The sequence below is a fragment of the Manis javanica genome, chromosome 6 (genome assembly GCF_040802235.1).
Source record: "Manis javanica isolate MJ-LG chromosome 6, MJ_LKY, whole genome shotgun sequence".
NCBI classification, from domain to species: Eukaryota; Metazoa; Chordata; class Mammalia; order Pholidota; family Manidae; genus Manis; species Manis javanica.
The window spans coordinates 144,532,076-144,556,783 of record NC_133161.1 but is presented as its reverse complement, the minus strand read 5'-3'; the positions used below and the strand labels follow the sequence as shown (position 1 = coordinate 144,556,783).

At 49.5% G+C, this 24,708-nt stretch overlaps 2 protein-coding genes across 3 annotated transcripts in view; one reads left to right on the top strand and one right to left on the bottom strand.

The window, feature by feature from the left end:
• Nucleotides 1-23,791, top strand: part of CBL (Cbl proto-oncogene) — a 119,194-nt gene extending 95,403 nt beyond the window's left edge. The window contains exon 16 of the mRNA XM_073239612.1: nt 23,656-23,791. Coding sequence (XP_073095713.1) covers nt 23,656-23,672 — 17 coding nt within the window. The 3' untranslated portion in view covers nt 23,673-23,791. The remainder of the gene's footprint in view (nt 1-23,655) is intronic.
• MCAM (melanoma cell adhesion molecule) lies at nt 150-7,726 on the bottom strand. 2 transcript variants are annotated; one of them, XM_036992799.2, is made up of 16 exons: nt 7,571-7,726; nt 5,662-5,786; nt 5,361-5,568; nt 5,207-5,277; nt 5,026-5,113; nt 3,930-4,109; nt 3,701-3,822; nt 3,455-3,617; nt 3,239-3,357; nt 3,011-3,152; nt 2,722-2,843; nt 2,485-2,626; nt 2,315-2,386; nt 1,979-2,126; nt 1,539-1,656; nt 150-1,111 (listed from the first exon to the last, which is right to left on the bottom strand). In XM_036992799.2, exons 1-16 carry the CDS (start codon nt 7,632-7,634, stop codon nt 1,082-1,084), a joined length of 1,914 nt encoding a protein of 637 aa, XP_036848694.2. In that variant the 5' UTR covers nt 7,635-7,726; the 3' UTR covers nt 150-1,081. The 2 variants fall into 2 exon arrangements, with proteins under 2 accessions (XP_036848694.2, XP_036848695.2); XM_036992800.2 differs by lacking the exon at nt 1,539-1,656.
• Nucleotides 23,792-24,708: the final 917 nt, after the last annotated feature.

The following is a 24,708-nucleotide window of genomic DNA, read 5'->3' as shown; positions in this document are numbered from 1 at the left end:
GGAACCCCTGGAAAAGCACTGCTCCCAACTGCAAAGGGTCCTTTTAGGTTGGTTCCAGTTCTGGCAGCCCTAGGCTGCGGGGGTGCCCATGAGGAATAAACAGCAGGGGAAGGCTTCTGGGACAATTAAGCTTTATTTCTCATATATATATATATATATATATATATATATATATATATATATATATATATAAAGGAAACAATTTGCAAAATTAACAGCCTAACAAAACCATATACATATCCACAGACACGCATAGATACACACACTCGCCCCAAAGCTCCAGCCAAGCCTGTTTCTCACCCCTAAGTACCATTCTCCCATTAGGGTCCTTCTGCTAGGATCTAGGCCCATTAGCTCAAGTTTGTAGGTGTTTGGTGCTAGTATAACCGTGGCCTTAAACTCCACGAAAGACAGTCTGTGCCTTGTCTTCTAACCCCACCTTCCAGCCTTACATGATCCCTTGAAAAGGCAGTGGAAACCAAATGAATGCAGGAGGCCTGGGCTCAATGGCCTTAACTCTGAAGAACAGTGCCCAGCTTTCTCACTGCAGGGACATGAGGTACACCCAGCGTTATCTTTTCAGGAATGGCACCAGTTGCTGACTTCTGCCCAGAGAAAGGAGTGTCCAGAAACAGGCAGGCAGGCAGTTGCTGGGGTCTCTCCAGAACTGGTGTGAGCAACACTGCAGGGTGGAGGGCGGCCCAAGCTGTGCACATCCTCACTTCAGTGATGCCATGGGAGGATGAAGCCAGCCTTTGGGGCAGGAACCCAGCATGAGAGAAATGGGCTACCTAATTAGGCTGCTGGTAGATGACCGTGTTTATATCCATGTTCTGCAAGAAACGACTGTGCACCCTGGGATATGAGACCCCTCCTTGGGGGGAGCCCCTCAAATTGACACGGTGGTGGGATGGTCCCTGAAGAGGGGCCTCAGGGAGGGCTCTGGCCCCAGCCACCCACCCTCTGCAGGGGGCTTCTCGGGGGCCACTCAGAGGCTGCGCCATCCTGAGTGCTGGGGAACGGAATAAGCAGGGAGCAGGAAAGGTTCCGGGCAGGGGAGCAGCTCCGTGTGACTAGCGGGCTAGTGCCTCAGGTCGATGTATTTCTCTCCCTAGAAATGGACAAAGAGAAGTAAGAGGGGAACGTGGAGATGGGCCAGGGTTCAAGGGGTGAGCACTGCGGGCCAGAGGGGCCTTAGCAGAAGCTGATGAACTAGGTGTAGCAGCCAGGAGGGAAGAAGCAAGGTGGGCAGCAGAGACTGGGCCACACTTCACAGCCTGAGCCCCAGCACTGGCCAGGAGCAGGTGACAATGGGACAGGGTCTCTGCGCTCAGTCTCGGGAGCTACCCTCTCTCCAGGGTCCCTCAGGGTTGCCTTGCCCTACCATCTGTGAGTAGTGTTAGAAAGGCGAGACGGGCCTGCTCCCCACCTCCAACAGAGAGAAGGAGTTAGTGTTCCGTGGGGACGAGAACCCCCAGCCCCTGCTGCCACGGCCCCTGCAGGGGGGTCAGGCACTGGCCCCGGGAGCAGCCTCCTACCTGGTCTCCTGGAGCCCTCTTGTCACCGTTGCTGCCCTGTAGGAGGCCCATCTCTTCTGGGAGCTTATCTGACTTAACTTCAACTACAAATTCGCTCTTACGAGACGGGGGCAGTGTGCTGGGAGGGAGGCAAGAGGTTGGCAACTCAGAGGCCACGGAAGGGGAGGGTCACTGGGAAAGATGTTGGACTGGGTGGTGGGCCCTGGGCACTCTGGGGCCGGCACAGGGCAGGAAACGGTGATGAATGAAAGGGAGAAGGAGCGGTTGATGGCAGCAGGCTAGTGGGCAGTGAAGCGGGGAGCACTCGGACCCAGCATCCCGGACCCTCCTGCTCCTAGGGCGTGTGGGCACCAGGGCAGGCAGGAGACATCCCTGAGGAGGCAGCAGGCCGGGCAGCGCGAGATGGGGTGGGGGCCCTGGGTACTGGGTACCACGCTTACATCTCTTGCTTGCCTGATCGCCCGCATGGCAGTTTGCCCTTCTTGTAGAAGAAATAGAGGACAGCGCCTAGCACGGCGAGGACCAGGACACACACGGTCACAGCCACGATGGCCACACCCCTGCTTTCAGGCTCTGGCAGCTTTCTCTCTGTCCCACAAAGACACTCCTGGTCACTCACTGCCCCCGGCTGCGCCTGGTTCCGTGGCTGCCCCACCCAGCCGAGGGCTGATGGAAGGTGAGCCGCAGCTCACCTTTCTCGCCAGGGCGCTCCAGGGAAGGTCAGGGCAGAATGAGGGTGCCCAGGCACAGCCCTGCTCTGGCGCCAGGAGGCTTACCTGTGGAAGTGCTGTTGGCCCTGCCATGAGGCCTGGCCGTGGAGGTGCTGGGGCCGGTGGTCCTGTTGGAGGCTGGTGTGAGAGCCGTTAAAGGGATTGGGAGGTGGCTTAGGGAGCCCGCGTCACTGCCACGCCTTCCCCTGCCCCGCTGCCCAGGACGAGCCCCTTACCCAACTCCAGGAAAATGACGGTGCGGTTTTTGCCCAGGGAGTTGGAGGCCACACATGCAGCACCCGTCTCCAGCAGCTCCGGGGTCACAGGGACAGTGAGGGTGCTCAGGACAGTCTGCGGATCTTGGTCTTGCTCGCTTGCCTACGGGGCAGAGGGTGGGGAGGACGTCCTGCCGTGGCAGCAGAGCCCGGGCAGGGGTGAAGGAGGGCTCGGGAAGGTGAGATGTGTCTGCTCACTGTGCCGGCGACATTCCAGGAGATGGCGGGCCGAGGATGTCCTGACGCTTCGCAAGACAGGTTCAACACCTCGTTCTCTTTCACCCACATCTTCCTCTCCCTTATTGTCATCCATGGGGATCCTTGGGGAGGCAGGGGGAAGGGTGAGGCAGCAAGCTGCTAGCCTGCCTCCCTGGCCCCACCAGAGCACTGCAGGGCAGTGGGTGGCTTTCTGTCCTCAAAGAGCTCAAAGCCACCCACCCTGGGGTGGCTTCAAGGGGCGCCCTGATCCCTGTCCAGAGAGCCTCACCAAAAATGGCCACGTTGACAAGCTGTGTGCGACTCAGGCCAGGCACGCTGGGTGCGGATGCCATGCAGCGGTAGCCTCCCCCGGACTCCCTTTTGAGGTTGTGTAATTGGAGCACAGGCCCCTTTTCCAGCACGTCGCCTGTCTGGGGTGAAAGATGGATCAGAGGGCCACTCCCACCGCACCCCACCCCACAGCCCCCTGCCCCGCAGCTCTGGGCCCAGTGAGTACCTTTTCTCTCAGCCACTGGAACTGCAGGGCCTGACTGCTCTCTGCGTCACACGTCAGGGTGAGGCTGCTGCCCTCCTGGCTCTCGGGGGCCGCAGGGCTCACCCGGACAGCGGACACATCTGGGGACACAGCAGTAGTGTCAGCCCGGGCAGGACGGGGCGGGGCACAGTCCCTCCTGCCCCAGCCTGGGCCCCGTCCTGGTGCCCCGCCCCTCACAGTTCACCAGCAGCTCCTGCTGGTCGCTCAGCAGTGACGCCGTGGTCTCCAGGTCCAGGCCCTGGCACTCATAGAGCCCGCTGTGCTCCTTCCGGGCAGGCTCCAGCACCAGGACGCCATTGTCGTCGGTGGTCTCTTCCTCCATCTCCCTGGTGCTGTGGTTCTGGGAGCGGATGAAGCGGTGAGCTGGGCGCACCTCCAGTCTCCCCTGCACCCCCGGCTGCGCCCAGCACAGGCCCTCCGCACCTGCTTGCTGATGCTGAAGTGGGGTGGTGGGTTGCCATCAGCCAGACACCGGATTTCCACACGGTCCCCTTCCTTCAGCAGGCCCACAGGCTCCACTTCCAGCCACACTTTCTCTGCCGGGTCTGCACAGGTGAAGGGGGGAGCTCTCAGCCCAAGAGCCCCCTGTGCTGGGTGGGAAGGAGCTCTCAGGATATCCCACCCAGCCCCAGCGCAAGGGGCCAAAACTCACAGAAAACAGGGACAGTGACCTCCCTAGATTCCTTCATGTGGTTCCCACTGGGCAGCCGGTAGCTGAGCTCGCAGTAAAACTGGGCATCTTTGTCTTCCTTAACCAGCTGTGCCTTCAGAACACTCTGCAAGGTGTACAAACCACTGGACTCCACGATCTGGGATGACTGTATGTGGACTCCTGCGCAGGGAGGAAGTGGAGACGGGGGCCTCAGCCCAACCTCCAGCCCCACCTCCTGAGCTCCCGGGGTGTTGGCAGGGGGAGTGTCCAGAGGGACCCCTGCCTCCTGTAGAGGGCCTGGGACAGGGCAAGCTCACAGGTGTACTGCTGGTTTTCACCCCAAACACACACACAGGGGCACATATACAAGGATTTGTGCAAACAGCGCTGCAGGGATTAAAAAAGAGCAATGAGCAACACCCTGGCTGTCTGCTGACAGGAGTGAATGGTTAATTGCCTACACTCTGTCCATCCTGTGGGATACTGGGCAGTAGGCAAAACAATCAGGCCTAAACAGACTGACCTGGAAAGATTTCCAAGACTCACTGTCAAAAGAGAAACAAAACTATATAACAACGTGTGCCACACCATATACCCTGTAGGTCAGGGTGTCCTAATGCCTGCCGGCACTACTGACGTTTGGGGCCAGGTAATTCCTTGTTAGGGGAGCTGTCCAGCATATTCTAAGATATTTAGCAGCGACCCTGGCCTCTATCCACTCCATGCCAGTAGCATCTCTCTGTGACAACCCAGCCATCTCCAGACATTGCCAAATGTCCCAGAGGGGGATCAGAATCACCTCTGGTTGAGAACCACTGATTTAAATAATAACAACAAAAGTCTATATATTCATATACTTACATGTGTGAGCAAGTACACGAAAACAGTCTTGATAGAACATACTGAGAGCAGAAAGCACTTCTGGGAGGGGGTCTGGGGCAGGGAGGAAATGTTCCTTCTAGGTTTTCTGTACATTTTAAGTTCTTATGAAAATATTCACAAGCATCACTGTGTTCTTAAAAAGGAGACAGAGACTATGCAAAGCGGCGCCCGTGTGGTGCTGTATGCAGAGCTCTTAAGGGCTGAGGGGACTCACGGTTCTTCTCCTCCTTCAGGGGCTGGCCGTTCTTATACCAGATGACCTGAGGAATGGGGTACCCGTTCCTCCCCACACAGGTAGCAACCTGAGGAGGACAGGGCGTGAGTCTCCGGCCTCGCAGACCTGCCAAGCCCCTCCGCAGCTCCGGTCACCACCTGGCTGCCCTGGCCTATCTCACCTCTTCAGGTTCCTTGCTGTTCACGGAAATACCCAAGGCATTGACTTGGATACTCGGCTCCTCCGGAGCTTCTGCAAGGGGGAGAGGTGAGGAGGGGCATGCGACCAGCCTTCCCACGGTGCACGCCACCCGCGAGGCCGGAAGGGGCACTCACTGTACACCCGGAGCTGGACACGGTGCTCCTGGGACCGAGGGCGCTTGCCCTGGCACAGGAAGACGCGCTCGTCATGGGGGGTGACGTGTGTTAGGGCCAGAGTAGTGCCCCTGTCCTGGAGGCTGAGCCGGTGCTGGTAGTCCCCAGGTTCGCTCTGGCCCTGGCCCTGGCGCACGCGGAAGATGAGCGTGGGCTTCTCCTTGTGGACCTGAGGGGAGGTGCAGAGGGGCAGTGAGCACCCTGGGACGACAGAGGGGAGCAGCCTCTTGCCCCTGCTGCCCTCTCTGGTCCAAGCCCTCACCGAGAACCAGTCCACGTGGCTGACGTTGCCGCGGGAATGAGAGGGGCCGCACTTCAGAAGGGCTGTGCTGCCCACCTCCACCTCCACCAGCTCTGGGGCCGGCTGCTCCACCTCTCCGGGCACACCTGGGGGCAGAGGCCAGGGATGCTGGGGTGGTGTGGCAGCTCCAGCTGCTCTCTGTGCCCTCCCCTCACACCCGCTCACTGCAGCTGTTTCCTGCCACTTCTTGGGCCGGAGGGGGCCCTGTCCTCTCCCACCCCTCAACTGCTCTCTACCCCAGCCCCCGACCCCGGCCACGTCTCTCCCGGTTGAAGGGAGTTACGGGTGGGCCTCTGAGGTCACTAGCGCAGAGACCACCTCCCAGCTGAGGCTGGCAGGGGGCAGCCCAGGCTCTGGGCCAGGAGGAAGGCCCCTTTCCTCCAGGCCCTCTCCTGTCCCAGTGAGCTCAGAGTAAGAGAATGCAAGGCCTGTGCCAGGCTGGGGCACACAGGCCCCTTTGTGTCCCCACACCCAGGGGAAGACATCACTCCTCTATCCTTCCCTCCTCTCCCCCCAAAAAACTCCTCTCCAGCTCCCCACAAGACTCAGCAGGCCAACCCTGGCCAGAGGCCCCCATCTCACATTCCCTAAGCAGCACCTCCGTGTTCACCCCACACCCGCAGGGAACCGCATCCTCTGGTGTCTTGTGAGTCTGGAGGGGTCAGAATCCGGGGAGGGTCAGAATCTCCCCCCGGGGTCAGGGCAAGGGCTGGGCAGTGGGCAGGAGTGACATCAGTGGTGCCAGCGTGCTGCCCGCCCTGTGAGGAGGTGATGTCACTCACTGCCATCTGGCTGGACTGTGGGGTGCTGCCCTGGGCTGGCTCCCAGACAAGAGGGCAGATGGAGTGGTCCTCGATGGGGAGCAGAAGCCCCAGAGCCCTGACTCTGTTTCCCCAGAGCTGGAAGAGCAGAGCAGCGTGGGGCTGGACCTGCTGCAGCTGTGGGCCTGGTTTAGCCCTTTCCCAAAAAATACAGTCAATTTGGGAGGCAGTGGCCAGGGGTACCCCAGGGACACTGCCAGCTCTGGGCATGAGGCCAGCGAGCTGGGTACTGCCCAGCCCTCCCCTTCCCCAGCCGGTCAGCGGCTGGGACTCGGGAAAGGGCGCCAGGAGAACCACGGGATACCGCTGCGGGCCATACAAGGGCAGCGTGGACCCGGGAGCTCCCGGCTCCTAGTTAGTTTCAGAGAAAAACTCCGAGGTGCAGGGGCACCCTTCCATTGGAATGTGGTCCCATTCCGGGAGGAGTAACAAGTCCGGGCGCTTCTACTCCGGGAATTCTCCGTCCTTCCTCTCTGCCACCTGTGATCCGGTCACCCGCCTAGGCGCGAGGAGTCCCACACCGCCCCGCAGCCCCTGCCAACGCCCTGCCCGGGCCGGAGCGGCCGTCCCTCCCGCCTCGTTCACCTCCAGCCTGGCTGGAAGCCCAGGCGAGAGAGGGAGGGGTCGGCGCACCCCCTCCAGCTCAGAAAGCTGCCTTTTCCAGCAACAGGAGGCGCGGAATCCAGGATTTGGGGATGCGCTCTGGGTGCGCCTCCTGCCCCGGCTGCAGTTGCGCGTCCCCAGCGTAAGCACCTGAGGGCATGCTCTCCCCAGCGCCCCGAGATGCTCGGCCCCACCCCTTCCCCGCTCCGGGCAGCAGCCTCCTCCCCGGTCCTGCTCCCGGGATACTCCAGAACAGAGGCTGCGAACTGGCTGCCCAGGAGAGAGCTGCACGCGCAGGGCGCCCGGGCGCCGGGGACCGGGAAGGAGCGGCGCGCGCCGGAGCGCACGGCCGCGGCCCCGCCGCGCAGCCCGCTCCGGGACCGAGCACGCTCCGCCGCCGACCCCTGGCCGGACCCCGGGCGCGGGCCCGCCGCGAACTCCCTCACCGGCGGCGCGGCGACTGCAGCAGGCGGCGAGCAGGAAGGCGCAGACGAGCCCGGACAGCCCCATGCTTCTCGGCCGGAGGGCGCGAGCCGAGTGCGGAGCGGGCGGCGGCCGGGGGCTGACGTCAGGGGGGCGGGGGCGGGGGCCCGGAGCGCCGAGACCGGCCGCCACGCCCCGCGCAGCCCCCCGCCCCCGCCGCAGCCCTGGGGGGCGGGCCCGGCGCCGCGAGGCCGGGAGCGGCGGGGATCCGGGCCGCGTGGAGGTAGGCCTGAGCCGGCCGCGCAGCCCCCGGCCCCGGGAAGGGTGAGGGGGTGGTGACAGGTGTCTCAGGGCCAGGCCGGCTGGCCGGGGGGCAGCGAGGAGAAGCTGGTCCCGGTGCCCGGAGTCATGCCGGGTGAGAAGCAGCCGCGCTCGCCCTCGCCCAGCTCCGACCAGCCAGTGTACCCCGAGGGATCTCCTGGCGGAGGAGCAGCTGACAGAGTCCTCGGTGACCCCGATGGGGGCCTCCCATTCAGGCTTCTCTCCCAGCCGCCTGCTCTACCCCGCCCGACCCCTGCCACAGAAATCGGACGGTCACGGTCTCTTCCCAGAATGATTGCACCACTGCGGCCGCTCCCGGCCTGGCACTGCCCCCAGGCCTCGCGGTCCTGGCAGCCTTGAGGACAAGAACCCTGAACGGGGTCCCACAGACCCAGAGGTACCTGTGTTGGGCAGTGGAGGTGGTACCACGTGGGTTGTCCCTTCCACCCCGACCTCTTGCAAGTCCGTCTTTGACTCCAAGGAAGGAGGCATGGGACGGAATTCCCAGCCCCGGTTTTCACACTTGACCAAGCCCAGCCCTTGGAGAACCTCTCTGCCCTCTTCACTCATTGAACCTAGCCTGGGATTCAATTTCTCCTCATCTAAAGGAAGAAGAGGTTAGGGAAAAGAGTGAATGGGTGCAAGGTCTCCAGCGTGACCCCTAAAAACCTGTTGCTGGTCCTGATGGTTGAAAAGACGCCCTACAGCAGGGCTCCACCCGCCTCTGCAGGGTCCCCAGCTGGGGTGGGGGCATGCGCAACCAATCAGATCTGATTTCAGACGGCCCTGCCTTAGTGGGGACTGCCACCTGGCAAAGGTGTGGGGAACTCTGCAGCCCCCCTTCTGCCCAAGCTCTGCATCTTCTGGCCTTTTGCATTTACAGCTCTGGAGAATGGAGTTGCCCCCTAACCCCACGCCTGCTGGGGCTCCTTCTGCAGGGAGGATCAAATGGGGGCCTGGATTTGGGGTACAGGTCTGTTGCCTGGCAGGGCAGCATTTCTGCTGGTTGGCGGGGGAGCAGGGTGAGGCAGCAAACACCAGAGATCGGCAGGTGACTTGAGAGAATGCTCGGGGATGACGTTTTGATGACGCAGAAATGATTCGCAAACCACATCAGCTTCTTGCTGACCCCCTCCTCCCCCTCTATTAGCCTCCAGCCGGCGGCCATGCCAAGGTGGCCGGGCCGGGGCCCTGGATCCTGGGGGGAGAGCGCAGGAGGAGGACTCAGCCCTAGAGGGACTGTATGGACTGGCCGTGGGCCAGGAGTGAATGGATGAGTTTGATTGTCTGCAGGGGAAGGAGTGGGAATGGCTGAGGGATGCTGTTTGCTGGACCAGCCCAGAGCTGAGCAGGGACTGCTGCATCCTTGCCCCACCCCCTTCCCTTCACTTAACACAATTAACTAATCATTGTCCTCTCTCCGCCTGCAAGCAAAGCTTGCTAACCACCAAGGACAGTCAGTTTGGAATTCTTCCGCCCTGAGGAGATTGAAGCCAGGTGGGGGTAGGGAGCTGCCTCTGCAGTGAAGGGAAATGAGGTTAGAGCCCAGGGTGACATCCCTTCCCTGTGAGGCCCCACCAAACCAGCACAAAGAGTGTCCTTTAAGGAAGCCGGTGGCTTGGGGCCATCCCGCTCAGGGAGTGGGTGGTGGAAGTCAAGGGGCACACAGCCTTGGGATGGCTTCATGAAGGGGGCACATTGGGATTCCAAACCGAACAGAGGTCAGGACCTTGGAGAGGATACAGAAGGGACTGGAAAGAGGAAGACAGGAGAGTGAAGGCCAAACAGGGCAGAGGGAGCAGGAGGTGGAGGGTATCAGCCCTCCAGCAGCTCTAAGGGGCCAGAACACAGAGCTTCAGCTGGAGCAGGAAAGAGAAGCAAGAGATCCCAGCTGAGGGAGACCGGGCAGCGATGGGTCTTCCCCCCGCTGACACTCTTGCACCTGGACTGGTTGGAGGCTTCCCTGCCCAGGTGCAGGCCAGGCCAGAGTAGGTCACGCATGCGCCCAGCCTCATTTCTCTCCAAAAGTTAGGTTCTGGGAGCTTTTCTCCCCCCCTGTGGTTGCCCCAGGCTACTCTGAGATGAGAGGCCCCGCTGTGAGGAATGCCCTCTGTGTGTTTCCGGCATAGGGCTGACCACAGGCAGAGAAACCGGCTGGGTGGGGTCTGGGTCCCCAGCTACAGTCCCCAGTGGGGAGGTGGGGTGGGGGGCTTTCCTTTCATGTAAGGAGAAGCGGGGAAGGTGGGGATCCGGTCCCAGTGAGCTTGGAGGTAAAAAGGCCTGCCGGGTCTGCCCCCAACGCATGCTGGGGGTCCTCTCTCAGCCCTAGGGTGGGGGGCACAGTGGCTTCCCATCCACCCCTCTGGTCGAGGGGCTTGACCAGGAGGAGGATGTGAGAAAGGCGGCTGCGCGGAGGAAGGAAGCTTATAAAGACAATCTTGCAGCTGCTGCGAAAAGGAGCTGGGGGTGGGGTGCGGAGGCCCAGCAACCTTGGCAATTACGGAGGCTGGGGAACCCCCTGGCCTGGCCGCAAGATAGGGTCTAGTCTGGGTCTTTGGAGGGGCTGTAGGAGAATTTTTCCAGAATGGGGGTCTGAGTTAGGAGGAGACTGCTTAGGAAGTGAAAAACGAAGGAGGAGTGGGGGGCAGTTGCTGCTGAGGACATCATCAGGCCAGGAAGCCGGAAACTGGGGGACTGGGTGGAAGGAGTCGGGGAAGAGATTGAATGGGGGGAAGCAGCTCCTATCCTGGCCGGACATAGTCTCATCTGTGTCCTTTGCACCTGACCCAGGGCAGAAGGAAGGAGGTGCAGCCTGGGGTGAGGTGCTCCCTAGAAACTCCTGTTAGAGGAGGAGGGTGACTTGGGGGTGGGACAAGTATTTTTAAACTTGGAAAAACCGTGAGTTCATCTCCACCCTGAGTGCTGGAGGCGGCAAAGGCCCCATTGTGCTGGGGTCCAGAGAAGAGAGCGGGGGGAGGGGGGAGTGGCACAATGGCCAGGATTATGTCCAAGCAGGCAGGGCAGGCGCTGCGCGGGGGAGGGAGTGTCTTCGTCGCAGATGGCCCACTGAACTCGGGGGGTCGGGCCGAGCTGGGACTTGAACAAGGGGGGTTTCCACCCTCACAAAGCCCCCTGCTGGGGCCTGGGGTCTCCGGCATCCGGCAGCTCATCTTGGGGAGGGGGCTGTGGGTGGGATTCCCGCAGCCTGGCTTTCCCAGGGACTGCAGGGTCCGTTCCCAGGCTCCCAGCATTCCGGCGACTCCCCTGGGAGCTGCTGGCCTCCCCTCTCAGCCCTGTCTCTGCCAGTGGGGGAGAGAGGAGAAAAGGCGTGGATGCACACGGACTCCTCCTGGGGACTGGGGACCAGTAAGCCGGAGGGGGGGAGTGGGTGGGGTATACTGAAGGGGTCACAGCGGTTCCATCCTAGCCTCCAGCCCTGATGAGCCCTCAGGCCCGGACTGTCACTCGTCCCCTCCGACTCCAGGGGCCTTTCCACGCGGGCAGCCCTTGGAACCCGGGACCTCAGGCCAAGGGATCCCGCCGGACGTCCCGGAACCCCTGCTCCCCAGCTTTTGCCCGGTAGAGGCCTCGGGGAGGCGGGGCATCCGGCCTCGCTCACACCAACCCAAACATTACCATAAATGCTCAGGCGGCGCCTGCGGCCGGGGAGGGGCTTGGGCGGGGGACCCTGGGGCTCTCGAATCCGGTCTCCGGGCCAGGACTGCAGCGGGGATTCAGTCCGCTGCAAGGGGCGGAGGGAGTCGAGAGGGAGTTGGGAGAGGGCCGAGGCTGCACGGGGGGCCCCTAGGGGCTGCCCACGGACGCAGTGACCTCTGACCAAGGAAGGAGTGGGACCCTCCAGCCAGGATTTCAGCGCGGGAGTTTCTGGGTCCCGCCTTGGTTCTGTCCGCTGTGAGAATGGAGCGTCCTGCTTCAAAGCTGGGTCTCAATTCTCTGGGCTCCTGCAGGCCTAACCCCCTTCCCACTCCCTCATTCCCCCTAAATTTGGAGAGTGAAGCATGGGGGTGGGTGGGGGATGCAGAAGGCAGGGGAGCAGGATGCGGGGAGCTTACACCTCTCCCCTGCGGAAGAGTTCACATCCGCTCCTCACCACCCAGGGGGAGGAGGTCCCCAGGGAGCTGTTTAGCGTTGACTTTGAGTTGTCCCTGCGGAAAGGCCAGCTAGTCTACAGAGAGGAGACGAGCCTGTGGGAAACCCAGGGATACCAAGCTCTGGTCCCTTGGCCCTGCCTCCCCGAAGGCCACATTTGCATTTTATATTCCCTTCCACACAAAGCTGTGAGCAATCCAGGAAGAGCCCTGGAGAAAAGGAGCCTTTTTCCACTGTCCCCAGACCTGTGATCCCCACCCCAGTTGCCAGAGCTTATCTTGGAGGAGGGAAGAGAGAGAGGAGGAAGAGAAGAGGGCAGGCAAATGCCCTCTCTTCTGGACGCACCCAGTGGCTGGGGCTTCAAGAAAAATTGCCAAGTGAGAGAACAGGGTTTGGAGTCAGAGAAAAGCCCCGGACTTCCCTTCGCATCCCATCACATGTTCAACTTGGGCGTCAAACCCTCTGCTGTAAACCCCATGGAGGAACTGGTGGCTTTGAGCAGCCCTACCGCTTAATTAGCTGATGGTGGGCAAGGGTTAGAACCAGTGGCTATTCAGAGGGGCTGTGAATGAATGCTCACACGAGGGAAGAAGCTGCTCGTATCTAATATTTGTACAGTGTTTTACAACTTAGACGTTTCACTTAAGGGTCATTTTCATCACCAATATTTGTCTTGATATTTGCAGCAAAAAAATGAGGAAGCAAGCACAAAGTGTTACATGACCTAAGTCACACAGGCTGTGAGTGATAGAACCACTATTTTTGTATTGTGGTAAAATGCACAGAGCATGCAATTTGCCCTTTTAGCCATTTTAAGTGTACAATTTCAGTGGCATTAAAGACATTCAAATTATCCAACCATCACCACTGTCTGGTTCTAGAACTTTCTGACCACCCCAAGGAACTAAAATTCAAACCAAACTCCAAATCTGAGCACTATACCTGTAATAGTTTACAGTGGAATTAAGTAAACATATAATGGAAATGAAAAGTAGCGGGTTGACTACCACAGAATCATGTGATATAAACAGGAAATGCAGCAGGGATTCAGAAAGGGGGCACCAGTGTGGACCTCTGCCTGCACTAGCCAGGAAGTCTTTCCGAAGTGTGGAGGCTTCAGTGAAGTCAGGTTGAGATAAGGGAGGAGTTAGGGTAGATCGCTGCAAGCAGGCCAAGTGCCGCAAGCAAAGAGAGAGGGATGAGACTGAAGAAAGGGATACATATGTGACAACTACAGAATTTCTGTTTAAGGAGAGTTTCAGAGCCTCCGTTTGACTAAAAGGTAGGACTGACAGGGAGCTAGGTAACACGGCCTGACATTGTATTTGCATAGAAAGCCCACTCCTTTCATTCCCATTGAATGTCTATTTGGAGTGGCTTGAGTGCTAAAGCTCTGGTTAGCCACCTACTGCTGCCCACTGGCACCACCCTAATGCAAACAGCTGGTACACCCTAAAGGGTGGTACATAGCCAATAAGAAATTTGACAGGGTAGAATGGACATGTATGTGAGAGCTTGGGCAGAGGAGGGGGAGTCAGGGAATGGGGAGCCACTGCAGGTTCTTGAGCAATGGCAATATGGTGTGATGAAACTGGAATTTAGATTTACAATGGCCTATTTCGTCTTTGCCTAAGAGCGCCCCCTGGTGCCCCTAGTTTGACTTGTACAGAGTAGGTGGGAGGATGGGGGACTGAAGAGCAGGATTTATGAGTTGGAACCCTGACTGTTGGGTCTCATTTCAATTCATCCTGAGCGATGACAGCACTGCGGTAAAAATAGAGGTGACATGTGACCAGAGAGGGTTTGATGGGAAGGAAAAGGGCATTGTGGTGGTTTGCTTCTCTGTCTCATGCTGAGCTAGGATACTGCGTGTCAGGGGCTAAGCAGGGGCCTGGAGATAGGATGACAACTAAACAAGGTCCATGTGCTTGAGAGCCAGGCCATGTGCTCCAGAGAAAGGGACAGACAAGTAAGCAATTATAGTACAACATGCCAAGTACTAGGGTGCACATATGCACATAACACAGTTACTTATCCCAGCTTGAGGCAGTCAAAGAAGGCTTCCTGGAAGAGTTGACATCCAACTTCATTTTAAGAGATAGTGGTAGATAATCAGGTAAATGGGGGGTGGCGTGAACTGTTTGCAGTGTGACATAGCATGCTACGTGCAGGAGGCCACTAGCAGTGGCCATTCCCTGACTTCCCCCTTGTAGGGAAGGAATGAGTTTAGTGAGGGATCAGGCCAGTTGGCAAAGGATTTATAAAGTGGGATAAATTATCTAGAGCTGCAGGGGAGCACCCAGAAACGGGTTTAGGTCCATCAGAGTTCAGGCCCCAGAGGGACAGAACCAAATGCCCCACATTATTTTAACTTGCAACATGCCGAGGCATCTGGTCCCTAGAGACCTGCACTAGAATGAAAGATAAGCGTGAAGAGGGGCTACTGTCCTGACGCCACCTGCACGTGACTGAGAGCCTCTTGGCAGCCTCTGCCCTTCCCATGTCAACCTGAAGCCACACGCAGCACTTTCTGGTCCCCTGTAGACAATCCTGAAATAAACGGATCCTCGCAGAGGAGTGCTGTGCAGCTGTGAGAAGAATAAGGATGATCTCTGTGTGCTAATAGGGAGTGATTTCCAGAATATAATTTTAAATCAAGAAACTAGGCATAGAACGCCATACACAGAATGCTACCTTTTATGTAAGAATGAATGGATGTTTTCTTTATTACACGTCTATATTTATACTCTCAAATAGAAACAAATGAAAGGACCCAAACCAAATAAAAAGAGTTACCTAAAGAGGGATGGAAGGAACAGGTCCAACCCCAATATTTGTGTGGCCAGTTCAGAGCACACACCATATGCTGAAATATTTGCCTTATTTGAAAGCTAACTAACTGTTAAATACGCTCTATTCTCTTACCTTGACAAATATACTTTCTATTGACAAAATTAAAAAATATGTAAAGCTATGGTTTTTGTATGACTTAAAGTCAACAAACTATCCGAGATAAATTACCTTAATTACTATTGCACATGCTTGGGTAATCTCATGCTGGGCCAGCAGTGTTTGGTTTGGATAATAAAGTCATCTACAACTCATAAATTATGTATTTATCCCATTAAGTTAATTTTTCTTATCTTCATTTTGGCAAAATCCCTAATTATGTTCTTATAATAAAATTTTTCTCATAATGCATATTCTATTGCCAGTAATGCCAAATTAATTGACCTCTCCTGAGTTATTGGTCTTAGCTGCTTAAAAATTAATTTCAATTTTGAAAAAATATGCTCTACACTGAAATTATTATTGATTTTTTAAAATACTTAGATCAGAACTGAATCATAAATGTTGTATGTCATGTCCAAACATTATAAAGGAGTTACATATAATCAATATTTTATCCCAGAAAATACTAAAAATATTTTTTCATCATATAAATTGTTATCATTTACATTGTAATTTCCACCATCTCTTTAAGTAATGTCTACATGCATTTGGTGTTTCTTGTTTTGACTTTATTCAAATTCTTCAATGGTGAGGTATTATAAAGCAAACCCCAAAGAACTGTATGTTGCTACATTTCTTCAAATCTCTCCAATTGAGACTGTAACTTGATGTTGGCCAGGGGAAAGTTACTATAGAAATTAGTTTGGGGATTATCTGCATGTGAATCTTTTAGGGTCATGCAAACATTTTTATTTCCGTGTTTTAGTTTTTGTATGTATATATTTAACTCTGTTTTGAAATGATTTCAGTAAGAAAAGTTGCAAGGATCATATAGCCCTTGTTTATCCTTTGCCTAGTGTCTGAGATTGTTAATATTTTGCCACATTTTTCTGCTTTATTATTCTCTCTTAATGAGAGTTTTTACTACATTTTTAATTTAAAAAATGTTATTTGACATATGTGTGTATTACATATGTATAATTATTCTTTAATGAATCATGAGTAGATTGTATACATCATGCCCCTAGGTCACTTAATACATCAATGTTTCCTAAGAAGGATATTTTCTTATATAACCACAATATAAGTTGCCAGCCTTAAAGATTTAAATTGATACAAAACATTTCTAATCTATAATCCCATTCTGGTTTGACAAGAGTCCCAGTATTGTCCATTGTGGTATCTGTTTTTCCCTCCAGTACAGGACACAGCCCAGAATCCTCTACTGCATTTATCCCCAGCTGTCATTGCTATTCTTTAATCTGAAACACCTCTGCAGGCTTTGTCTTTCATATTTATCAATTTGGATTTGTCGGATGTATCCTTAGTTTAAATTACGTTTATGCACCCCAGGCTGGAATACCACATCACTTATATATACTTTATCATCCCCTGGGGTTCCTGGCCTGAACCAGTTTAAAAAAAAAATTCTTATTGAAATCTAGTGGACATAATATACTGGTTTCAGGTGTACAATATAGTGACTTGACCTTATATACACTGTGAAATGTTAACCACGTTAAGTGTGTTACCAGCTGTCACCATACAGAGTCACTGCAGTATTATTGGCTATATTCTCTATTTTCATCCCTGTGATTTACTTATTTTATAACTGGAAGTTTGTACCCTTTGATTCCTTTCATCTATTTTGCCTATCCTCCCTCCTCCCTCCCCTCTGGCAACTACCAATTTGTTCTTTGTATTTATGAGTCTGTTTCTGAGTGTTTTGTTTATTCATTTGTTCTGTTTTTTAGGTTTTACATGTAAGCGAAATCACGATATTTGTCTTTCTCTGACTTATTCCACTTAGCATAATACCCTCTAGGTCCATCCATGTTGTCACAAATGGCAAGATTTCATTTATTTATAGCATTTTTTAAATTAAGGAATCATTGATATACCATCTTATGAAGGTTTCACATGAGCAACATTGTGGTTACTGCATTCACCCATATTATCAAGTCCCCACACACACCCCATTGCAGTCACTGTCCATCAGCATAGTAAGATGCTATAGAGTCACTACTTGACTTCTCTGTGCTATCCTGCCTTCCCCATGACCACCCTACATTATTTGTGCTAATCAGATTTCATTCTTTTTTATGGCTGAGTAATATTCCCTTGTGTATATGTGCCACATCATCTTGCTCCATTCATCTGTTAATGGATATTTAGGTTGCTTGCATATTTTGGCTGTTGTAAACAATGCTGCAATAAATATAAGTGTGCATATATTTTTTTGAATTAGCATTTTTATTTTCTTTAGATAAATACCCATAAGTGGAATTACTGGATGGTATGGTATTTCTGTTTTAAAGTTTTTGAGGGCCCTCCATACTGTTTTCCATAGTGGCTACACCAGTTTAAATCCCTGCCAAAAGTACTTTTCTCCATGTCCTCACCAACACATTATTTCTTGTCTTTTTGATATTAGCCATTCTGACAGGTGTGAGGTAATTGTGGTTTCGATTTGCATTTCTTTGATGACTAGTGAGGTTGAGCATCTTTTTGTGCATCTGTTGGTCATTTGTGTATCTGCTTTGGAAAAATGTCTATACAGATACTCTGCCTATTTTTTAATTGGGTTATTTGTTTTTTTGGTGTTGAGTTGTATGAGTTCTTTATATAGTGTGGATATTAATCCCTTATTGGATATACCATTTACAAATATATTCTCCCTAGTAGGTTGCCTTTTCATTTTGTTGATGGATTCCTTTGCTGTGCAGAAGATTGTTAGTTTAATATAGTCTCACTTGTTTATTTTTTATTTTGTTTCTCTTGCCTGGGAAGACATATCCAGAAAAAAATGCTAATGCCAGTGTCTAAGAATTTACTGCCTATTTTTTCTTTTAGGAGTTTATATTATTTCAGCTCTTACACCTAGGTCTTTAATCCATTTTGAGTTTATTTTTGTGTATGGTGTAAGAAATGATCCAGTTTCATCCTTTGCATGTAGCTGTCCAATTTTCCCAACACCATTTATTGGCTACCCTGTCTTTTCTTTGTTGTATATTTTTGCCTCGTTTGACATAGATTAACTGACCATGTAAGCATGGGATTGGATTATTTCTGGGGTCTCTATTCTGTTCTATTGATTTATGTGTCTATTTTTGTTCCACTACCATACTGTTTTGATTTTCATAGCTTTGTAGTATTGGGTAATACCTCCAGCATTTTTCTTCTTTCAAGAGAGTATTTGGGCTATTTGAGGTCTTCTGCGGTCCCATACAAATTTTAAGATTATTAGTTCTAGTTCTGTGAAAAATGCCATTGGTATTTTGATAAGGATTGCAGTGAATCCATAGACTGCTTTGGGTAGTATATACATTTTAACATTAATCCTTCCAGTCCACAACTATGGTATGTCTTTCTATTTATTTGTATCATCTTCAATTTCTTTCATCAGTGTCTTATTGTTTTCAGAATACATGTCTTTCACAGCCTTGGTTAAATTTATTCCTGGGTATTTTATTCTTTTCAATGCAATTATAAATAGGATTGTTTTCTTAATTTCTCTTTCTACTAGTTCATTATAGTACTTATAAATGCAACTAATTTCTGTACATTGATTTTGTATCCTGTAACTTTTCTGATTTCATTTATTAGTTCTGACAGATCTTTGGTGTAATTCTAAGGGCTTTCTGTATATATTAACATGTCATTTGACTGGAATTTTACTTCTGTCTTACCAATTTGGATGCCTTTTATATTTAGATGCTCCTTTTCTTGTCCGATTGCTGTGGCAAGAACTTCCAGTACTATGTTGAATAGAAATAGTGAGAGTGGGCATCCTTGTCTTACTCCTGATCTTAGAGGAAAAGCTTTCAGCTTTTCACCATTGAGTATGATGTTATCTGTCAGTTTGTCATATATGGTCTTTATTAGGTTGAGGTATGTTCCCTCTTGACCCACTTTGTTGAGAGTTTTATCATGGATGGATACTGAATTTTGTTGAATATTTTTTTCTTTACTGAGATGACCATAAGGTTTTTATCCTTCTTTTTGTTAATGTGGTGTATTATGTTGATTGATTTGCAGCTGCGGACCCACCCTTGCAACCCTGGGACAAATCCCACTTCATCATGGTGATGGGTCCTTTCAATGTATTTTTAAATTCAGTTTGCTTATATTTTGTTGAGGATTTTGCATCTATGTTTGTCAAAGATATTGGTCTGTACTTTTCTTTTTTTGTAGTGTCTTTGTCTGGTTTTGGTATCAGGGTAATGCTGGCTTTGTAGAATGAATTTGGAAGCATTCCTTCCTCTGCTATTTTCTGGAATAGTTTGGGAAGGGAAGATATTAACTCTTCTTTAAATAAGAAGGTAAAAATGTTCTTTAAATTTTTGGTAGAATTCATCTGTGAAGCCATCAAGTCCTGTATTTGTGTTAGTTGGGAGTTCTTTGATTATCAGTTCAATTCCATTATAAGTAATTGGGATATTCAGATTTTCTATTTCCTCCTGACTCTGGAAGATTTTATGATTCAAGGCATTTATCCATTTTTTTATAGGTTTCCAGTTTGTTGGCATATGATTTTTTATAGAATTATCTTATTATCTGTTGTATTTCTGTGGTATCAATTGTAACATCTCCTTTTTCATTTCTGCCTTTATTTGAGTCCTTTCTTTTTTCTTTATGAGCCCAGCTAAAGGTTTATCAGCTTTGTTTTTTCTTTTTCTAGTTTCTTCAGGTGTAAGGTTAGATTGTTTATTTGAGATTTTTCATGTTTCTTGAGATAGGTCTATATTACTACAAACTGCTTTTGCTGCATCCCAAAACTTTTGAACTGTTGTGTTTCTGTTTTCATTTGTCTGCAGGTACTTTTTATTTCCCCTTTGATTCCTTCATTGACCCATTGGTTGGTTAGTAGCATGTTGTTTTGTCCTTTTATTGTCTTTTTATTGAAGTATAGTTGATATCCAATATTATATTGGTTTCAAGTATACAATATAGTAATTCATCATTTATCTCTATCATTAAATGCTCATCCCAACAAATGTAGTTAATGTCTGCCAACAGAGAAAGATATTACAGTGTTATTGACTATATTCTCTATGCTGACTAACATATTATAATTGAGATTTTTGTGCCTCTTTATCCCCTTCACCTGTTTCACCCACCCACCCACCACAGCCCCTCCCCCATGGTAGCCATCAGTCTCTTCTCTGTGTTTATGGGTCTGTTTCTGTTTTGTTCATTTGTTTTGTCTTTAGATTCCACATATAGGTGGAATCATATGGTATTTGTCTTTCTCTGCCTGGCTTATTTCATTTAGCCTACTACCCTCTAGGTCCATGCAGACTGTGGCAAATGGCAATATTTCTTTCTTTCTTAAGGCTGCTATGAACCTGGGTGTACAAATATGTCTTTGGGATCCTGCTTTCAATTCTGTTGGATAATACACCCAGGAGTGGGTTGCTGAATCAATGGTAGTTCTATTTTTATTTTTTTCCAGCTTGTTTTCTATAGCAGCTCCACTGTATAGCACACACTGTAGAATGTGTGTGCACCACTCCACAGTCCCACCAACAGTGCACAGGGCTCCAATATCCCTACATCCTTACCAACACCTCAGCCCTACTAGCACCTCACTGATGACCAGGGACACCAAGCATCCCCCATATGCCTGCTGGCCAGACATACATCATCCCTGGAGAAATGTCTATTCAAGTCCACAACCCATCCCCAATTGGGCTATTTGATTTCCTGTTGTTGAGTGGTAGGAGCTCTCCTCACACTCCAGACAGCAACCTTCACTAAATACATGATCTGCAAATACTCCTGCTCTGTTTGTTGTCCCCACAACTCTGCTGATTGTGCTGCTTGATGCACAAAAGTCTCCTCATTTGATATAGTCCTATTTGTCTATTTTTTCTTTTGTTGCTTATGCTTTTGATGTTATATCCAAGAAATTATTGCCAAGTTCAATGTCATGATGATTTTCCTCTATGTCTTCCTCTAGGAATTTTATAGTTTTGGGTCTTATGTTTAGATCTTTATTACATTTTGAGTTAATTTTTATATTATGATTTAAGATAAGGGTCTAAATTCATGCTTTGGCACGTGCATATCCAGTTTTTCCAACACCATTTGGGAAGATTGTCCTTTCGCCATTGAGTGGTGTTGGCACCCTTGTAGAAAATCATTTGACCATATATGCAAGAATTTATATCTGGGATTTCTATTCCATTCATTGGTCTTGATGGATGTCTATGTCTATGTCTTGCTTACTGCAGCTTTGTAATAATGCAGGTGTAATTACTGTAGATATTGTTAAACTCATCTCCACTGGGCTGGTGACATTCTGCCTTCCTATCAGCAGCATACGAGAATGACTGTTTCTCCAGAGCCTTGTAAACAGAGTGTACTATCAAGATTTGTTCCTTTATAGTTTATTAGAATGTGGATTCTTCAGATTTAGAAAATATTTTAAAATTTAAAAGAAATTATTTAACCACTTTACAAGTAAAAGAACTGGACAGTCACATGCAAAAGAATTAATCTAGACACAGACCTTGTATATTTCGTAAAAATTAATTCACTTTCATAATCTAAATGTAAAATGTAAAATTATAAAGCTGCTAGATACCATCGGAGAAAAATCTAAGTCATCTTGGGTTTGGTGATGACTTTTTGGCATGATCCATGAAAGAAAAAATTGATGTAAGTTGGACTTCATTAAAATTAAAAACTTCTGTTTTGTGAAAGATGCTGTTAAGAGATTGAAAAAATAAGTCACAGACTGGGAGAAAATATTTGCAAAACACATCTAATAATGAACTGGTATCCAAAATATACAATGAACTCTTAAACTCAACAATAAGAAAACAAAGAACCCAATTAAAAAGTGGTCCAAAACCTATACAGACACCTCACCAAGGAAGATGGGTATATAGCAAATACCCATATGAGAAGATGCCAACAACATTTGTCATGGGGGAGTTGTAAATTAAAACAGCAATGAGATGTTACTACACACCTATTAGGATGGCTGAAATCTGAAACACTAACATCAAATGCTGGAGAGGGTGTGGAGCAACAGAGATGCTCATTCATTGCTGGTGGGAATGCAAAATAGTATAGCCACTTTGAAAGACAGTGTGGCAGTTTCTAACAAAACTAAACATACCCTTAGCATATGATCCAGCAGTCATTCTATTTGGCGTTTTCTGAAATGAGTTGAAACCTAATGTCCATCCAAAAACCTGTGCATGAATGTTTATTCCAGCTCTACTCATAATTGCAAAAACTTGGAATCAACTAAGATATCCTTCAATAGGTAAATGGATAAACAAATTGATAGGTACATCCATATAATGGCAGTATTATTTAGGGATCAAAACAAGTGCGTTTTTGGATTCTGATGGACCAAGGAATGTTTGGTATGTTGGTGATTTGTGGGGCCCTGTGTACTGGAAGGTACTGGGAGGGAATAGAGTGAAGGGGACAGGATGAAAGCAAATCTGCACAGAAAAAGCAACAAAAAGACCTGGAGGACCCCTAAATGCATATTACTAAGTAAAAGAAGCTAATTTGAAAAGACTATGTACTATATGTTTCCAATGATAGGACATTCTAGAAAAGAATATGACATTCTATAAAAAGGAGACAGCATAAAAAGATCAGTAATGGCTGCGGGTGGGGGTGGAGAGAAGAAAGAGATGAATAGGAAGAGCACAGGGGGTATTGGGGGCAATGAAAATATTCCGTATCACTGTAATGGTAGACACATGGCATTGCGCATTTGTCAAGACTCATAGGATGTACAGCACAGAGTGAACCCAGATATAAACGATGGACTTCAGTTAATAGTAACAATGTATCAGTATTGGTTCACCAGTTGCAAATAAACAAACTAAAATAGTCAAATTTAGATTTTTTGGTTAAACTTTTGTCAGTGTTATTAATATTAAGCAATAGTCCATCTCAAACACCTTTGGGTAATGCATATTCAAAAGTAATTTCATCATGGGATATGTAACCACAATGTTGCTCATGTGATTGTGTATTAATGATACCAAAAAACAAATGTAATTTCATTTTCTACTTGAGACTGTGATTTGTTGTTGAGCATCTTCCATTGTTTTGCTTAGCTCTTCAAATTCTTTTGAGTATTTGGTCTAAATTAAACCTCATTAAGAGCATTTAGGCAGCATTTCCATCATGTGTCCAAGAGTGGTGTGTAAGGTCAAATGTGAGATGCGTTTTTTCAAGATGTTTCATCTTTGGGCAGATCTAGAAAATATTAATATATATAATCCTTTCATTGTCCTAAAGAATGCTTTCATGATCAGCACAATTGAGGTCATGTCTAGCAACAAGTTCAACTGTGTGCCATTCGAGGTGCATGGCACAGAAAATGCTTCTGGATTTTTGGTTAAAAAAAATGACCTGTTCACCTTTAGCTTTATTAACTATATCAGTCCCATTATCATGGACTTGCTCTCAATAATATTCTAAATCAAGACCAAAGCCTAAAATTGTAAGTTGCTCTATTCCAGTCCTTATGTCAAAAAAGGCCTAAAAAAAATTAAGTATGCATGCATGTTTCATGTTTCACCTAGACTTACATTATGCACATTTAAAAAAATATGAATGAATATTGTAAATATTTCATTATTCTGAGTACTTCTGAAACTACTTGTTAGAACAGGAAGAAAAGTTAATTAATGTATTTCTTTTCTCACCTAAGTGTTTAACTGCTCAAATCCTCCCTACCCCACAGAAACCACAGATCTTTGAGGCATCTGGACACTGTCACCTCAAGCTTCCAGGAAATAGGTTATAAGATGTGGAGAGGAGCTTCTCTGGGCCTGAACGGTGTTATTACCAGAACTGATGTTTAGAGTTATGGATTCTGCTGTACCAGTGCCAAACCCTGGATTCTGATGGACCAAGGAATGTTTGGTATGTGTTATTTGTGGGGCCCTGTGTGGTACTGGGAGGGAATAGAGTGAGGGGGGAAGGATGAAAGCAAATCTCCTACGAATGTACCTTTTTATAAAGTTTTGACTTTGAGATCCTGTCAATGATTTGCATAAAGAAAGAGCAAAATTAAATCAAAGAGGGAAAAAAAAGTCTAACTCTAAAACCAGGGCAATAACACAGATTTTACTGAATGCTTGATGGGGAGATTGAGGTTATAGCATCCACAATGCCATAAAAACAAACCTTTTGAATTTGTCTTTGATAATTAATAGAGAACACCAGACTTCCAATTATTTGGGTTGGAGTCTGAAATGTATTTGTATATTACTTGAGTATTAAAGAAAAGCACAACTCCTTGAGAAACCTGGAGCCTCCAGTGAGTCGATATCTAACTAGAGCCTTCTAGTAAACAAAGTAATAGGGGCTTGTGTAAGAGAGTCCGGTCTGTGGCCTCCTTTTCTCAAGGGCAATGAAGTAATCCCCTGAGAATGAGGGAGCTTGAGGAAATCAAAACAGCAGTTTGGGAATCTCCCGGTAACAATCTGTTTCCCCTTGTGAACTGTTTGATAGCATGTACCTTCAATAGGTGTTCCTATTGCATTTGTGTTCCCAATGCATTTGTATCCCCAGTAACTGGTAGAATAAACGAATGAATGAATGAATGAATGAATAGAGGACGAGGCAGCGAGTCTGAGGAAGAGGTGCAATTCCAGCTCAGAGGCAGTAGCCGCCAACTGGCACCTATAAAGCTCACGCCCCAAGGCCCTGAGAAAGAACAGCGCCCGTATTTGGCCCCGTCTAAATCCACACCTTTAGTGGGCGGGGCTACGGGGGCATATTCCGCCTCTGC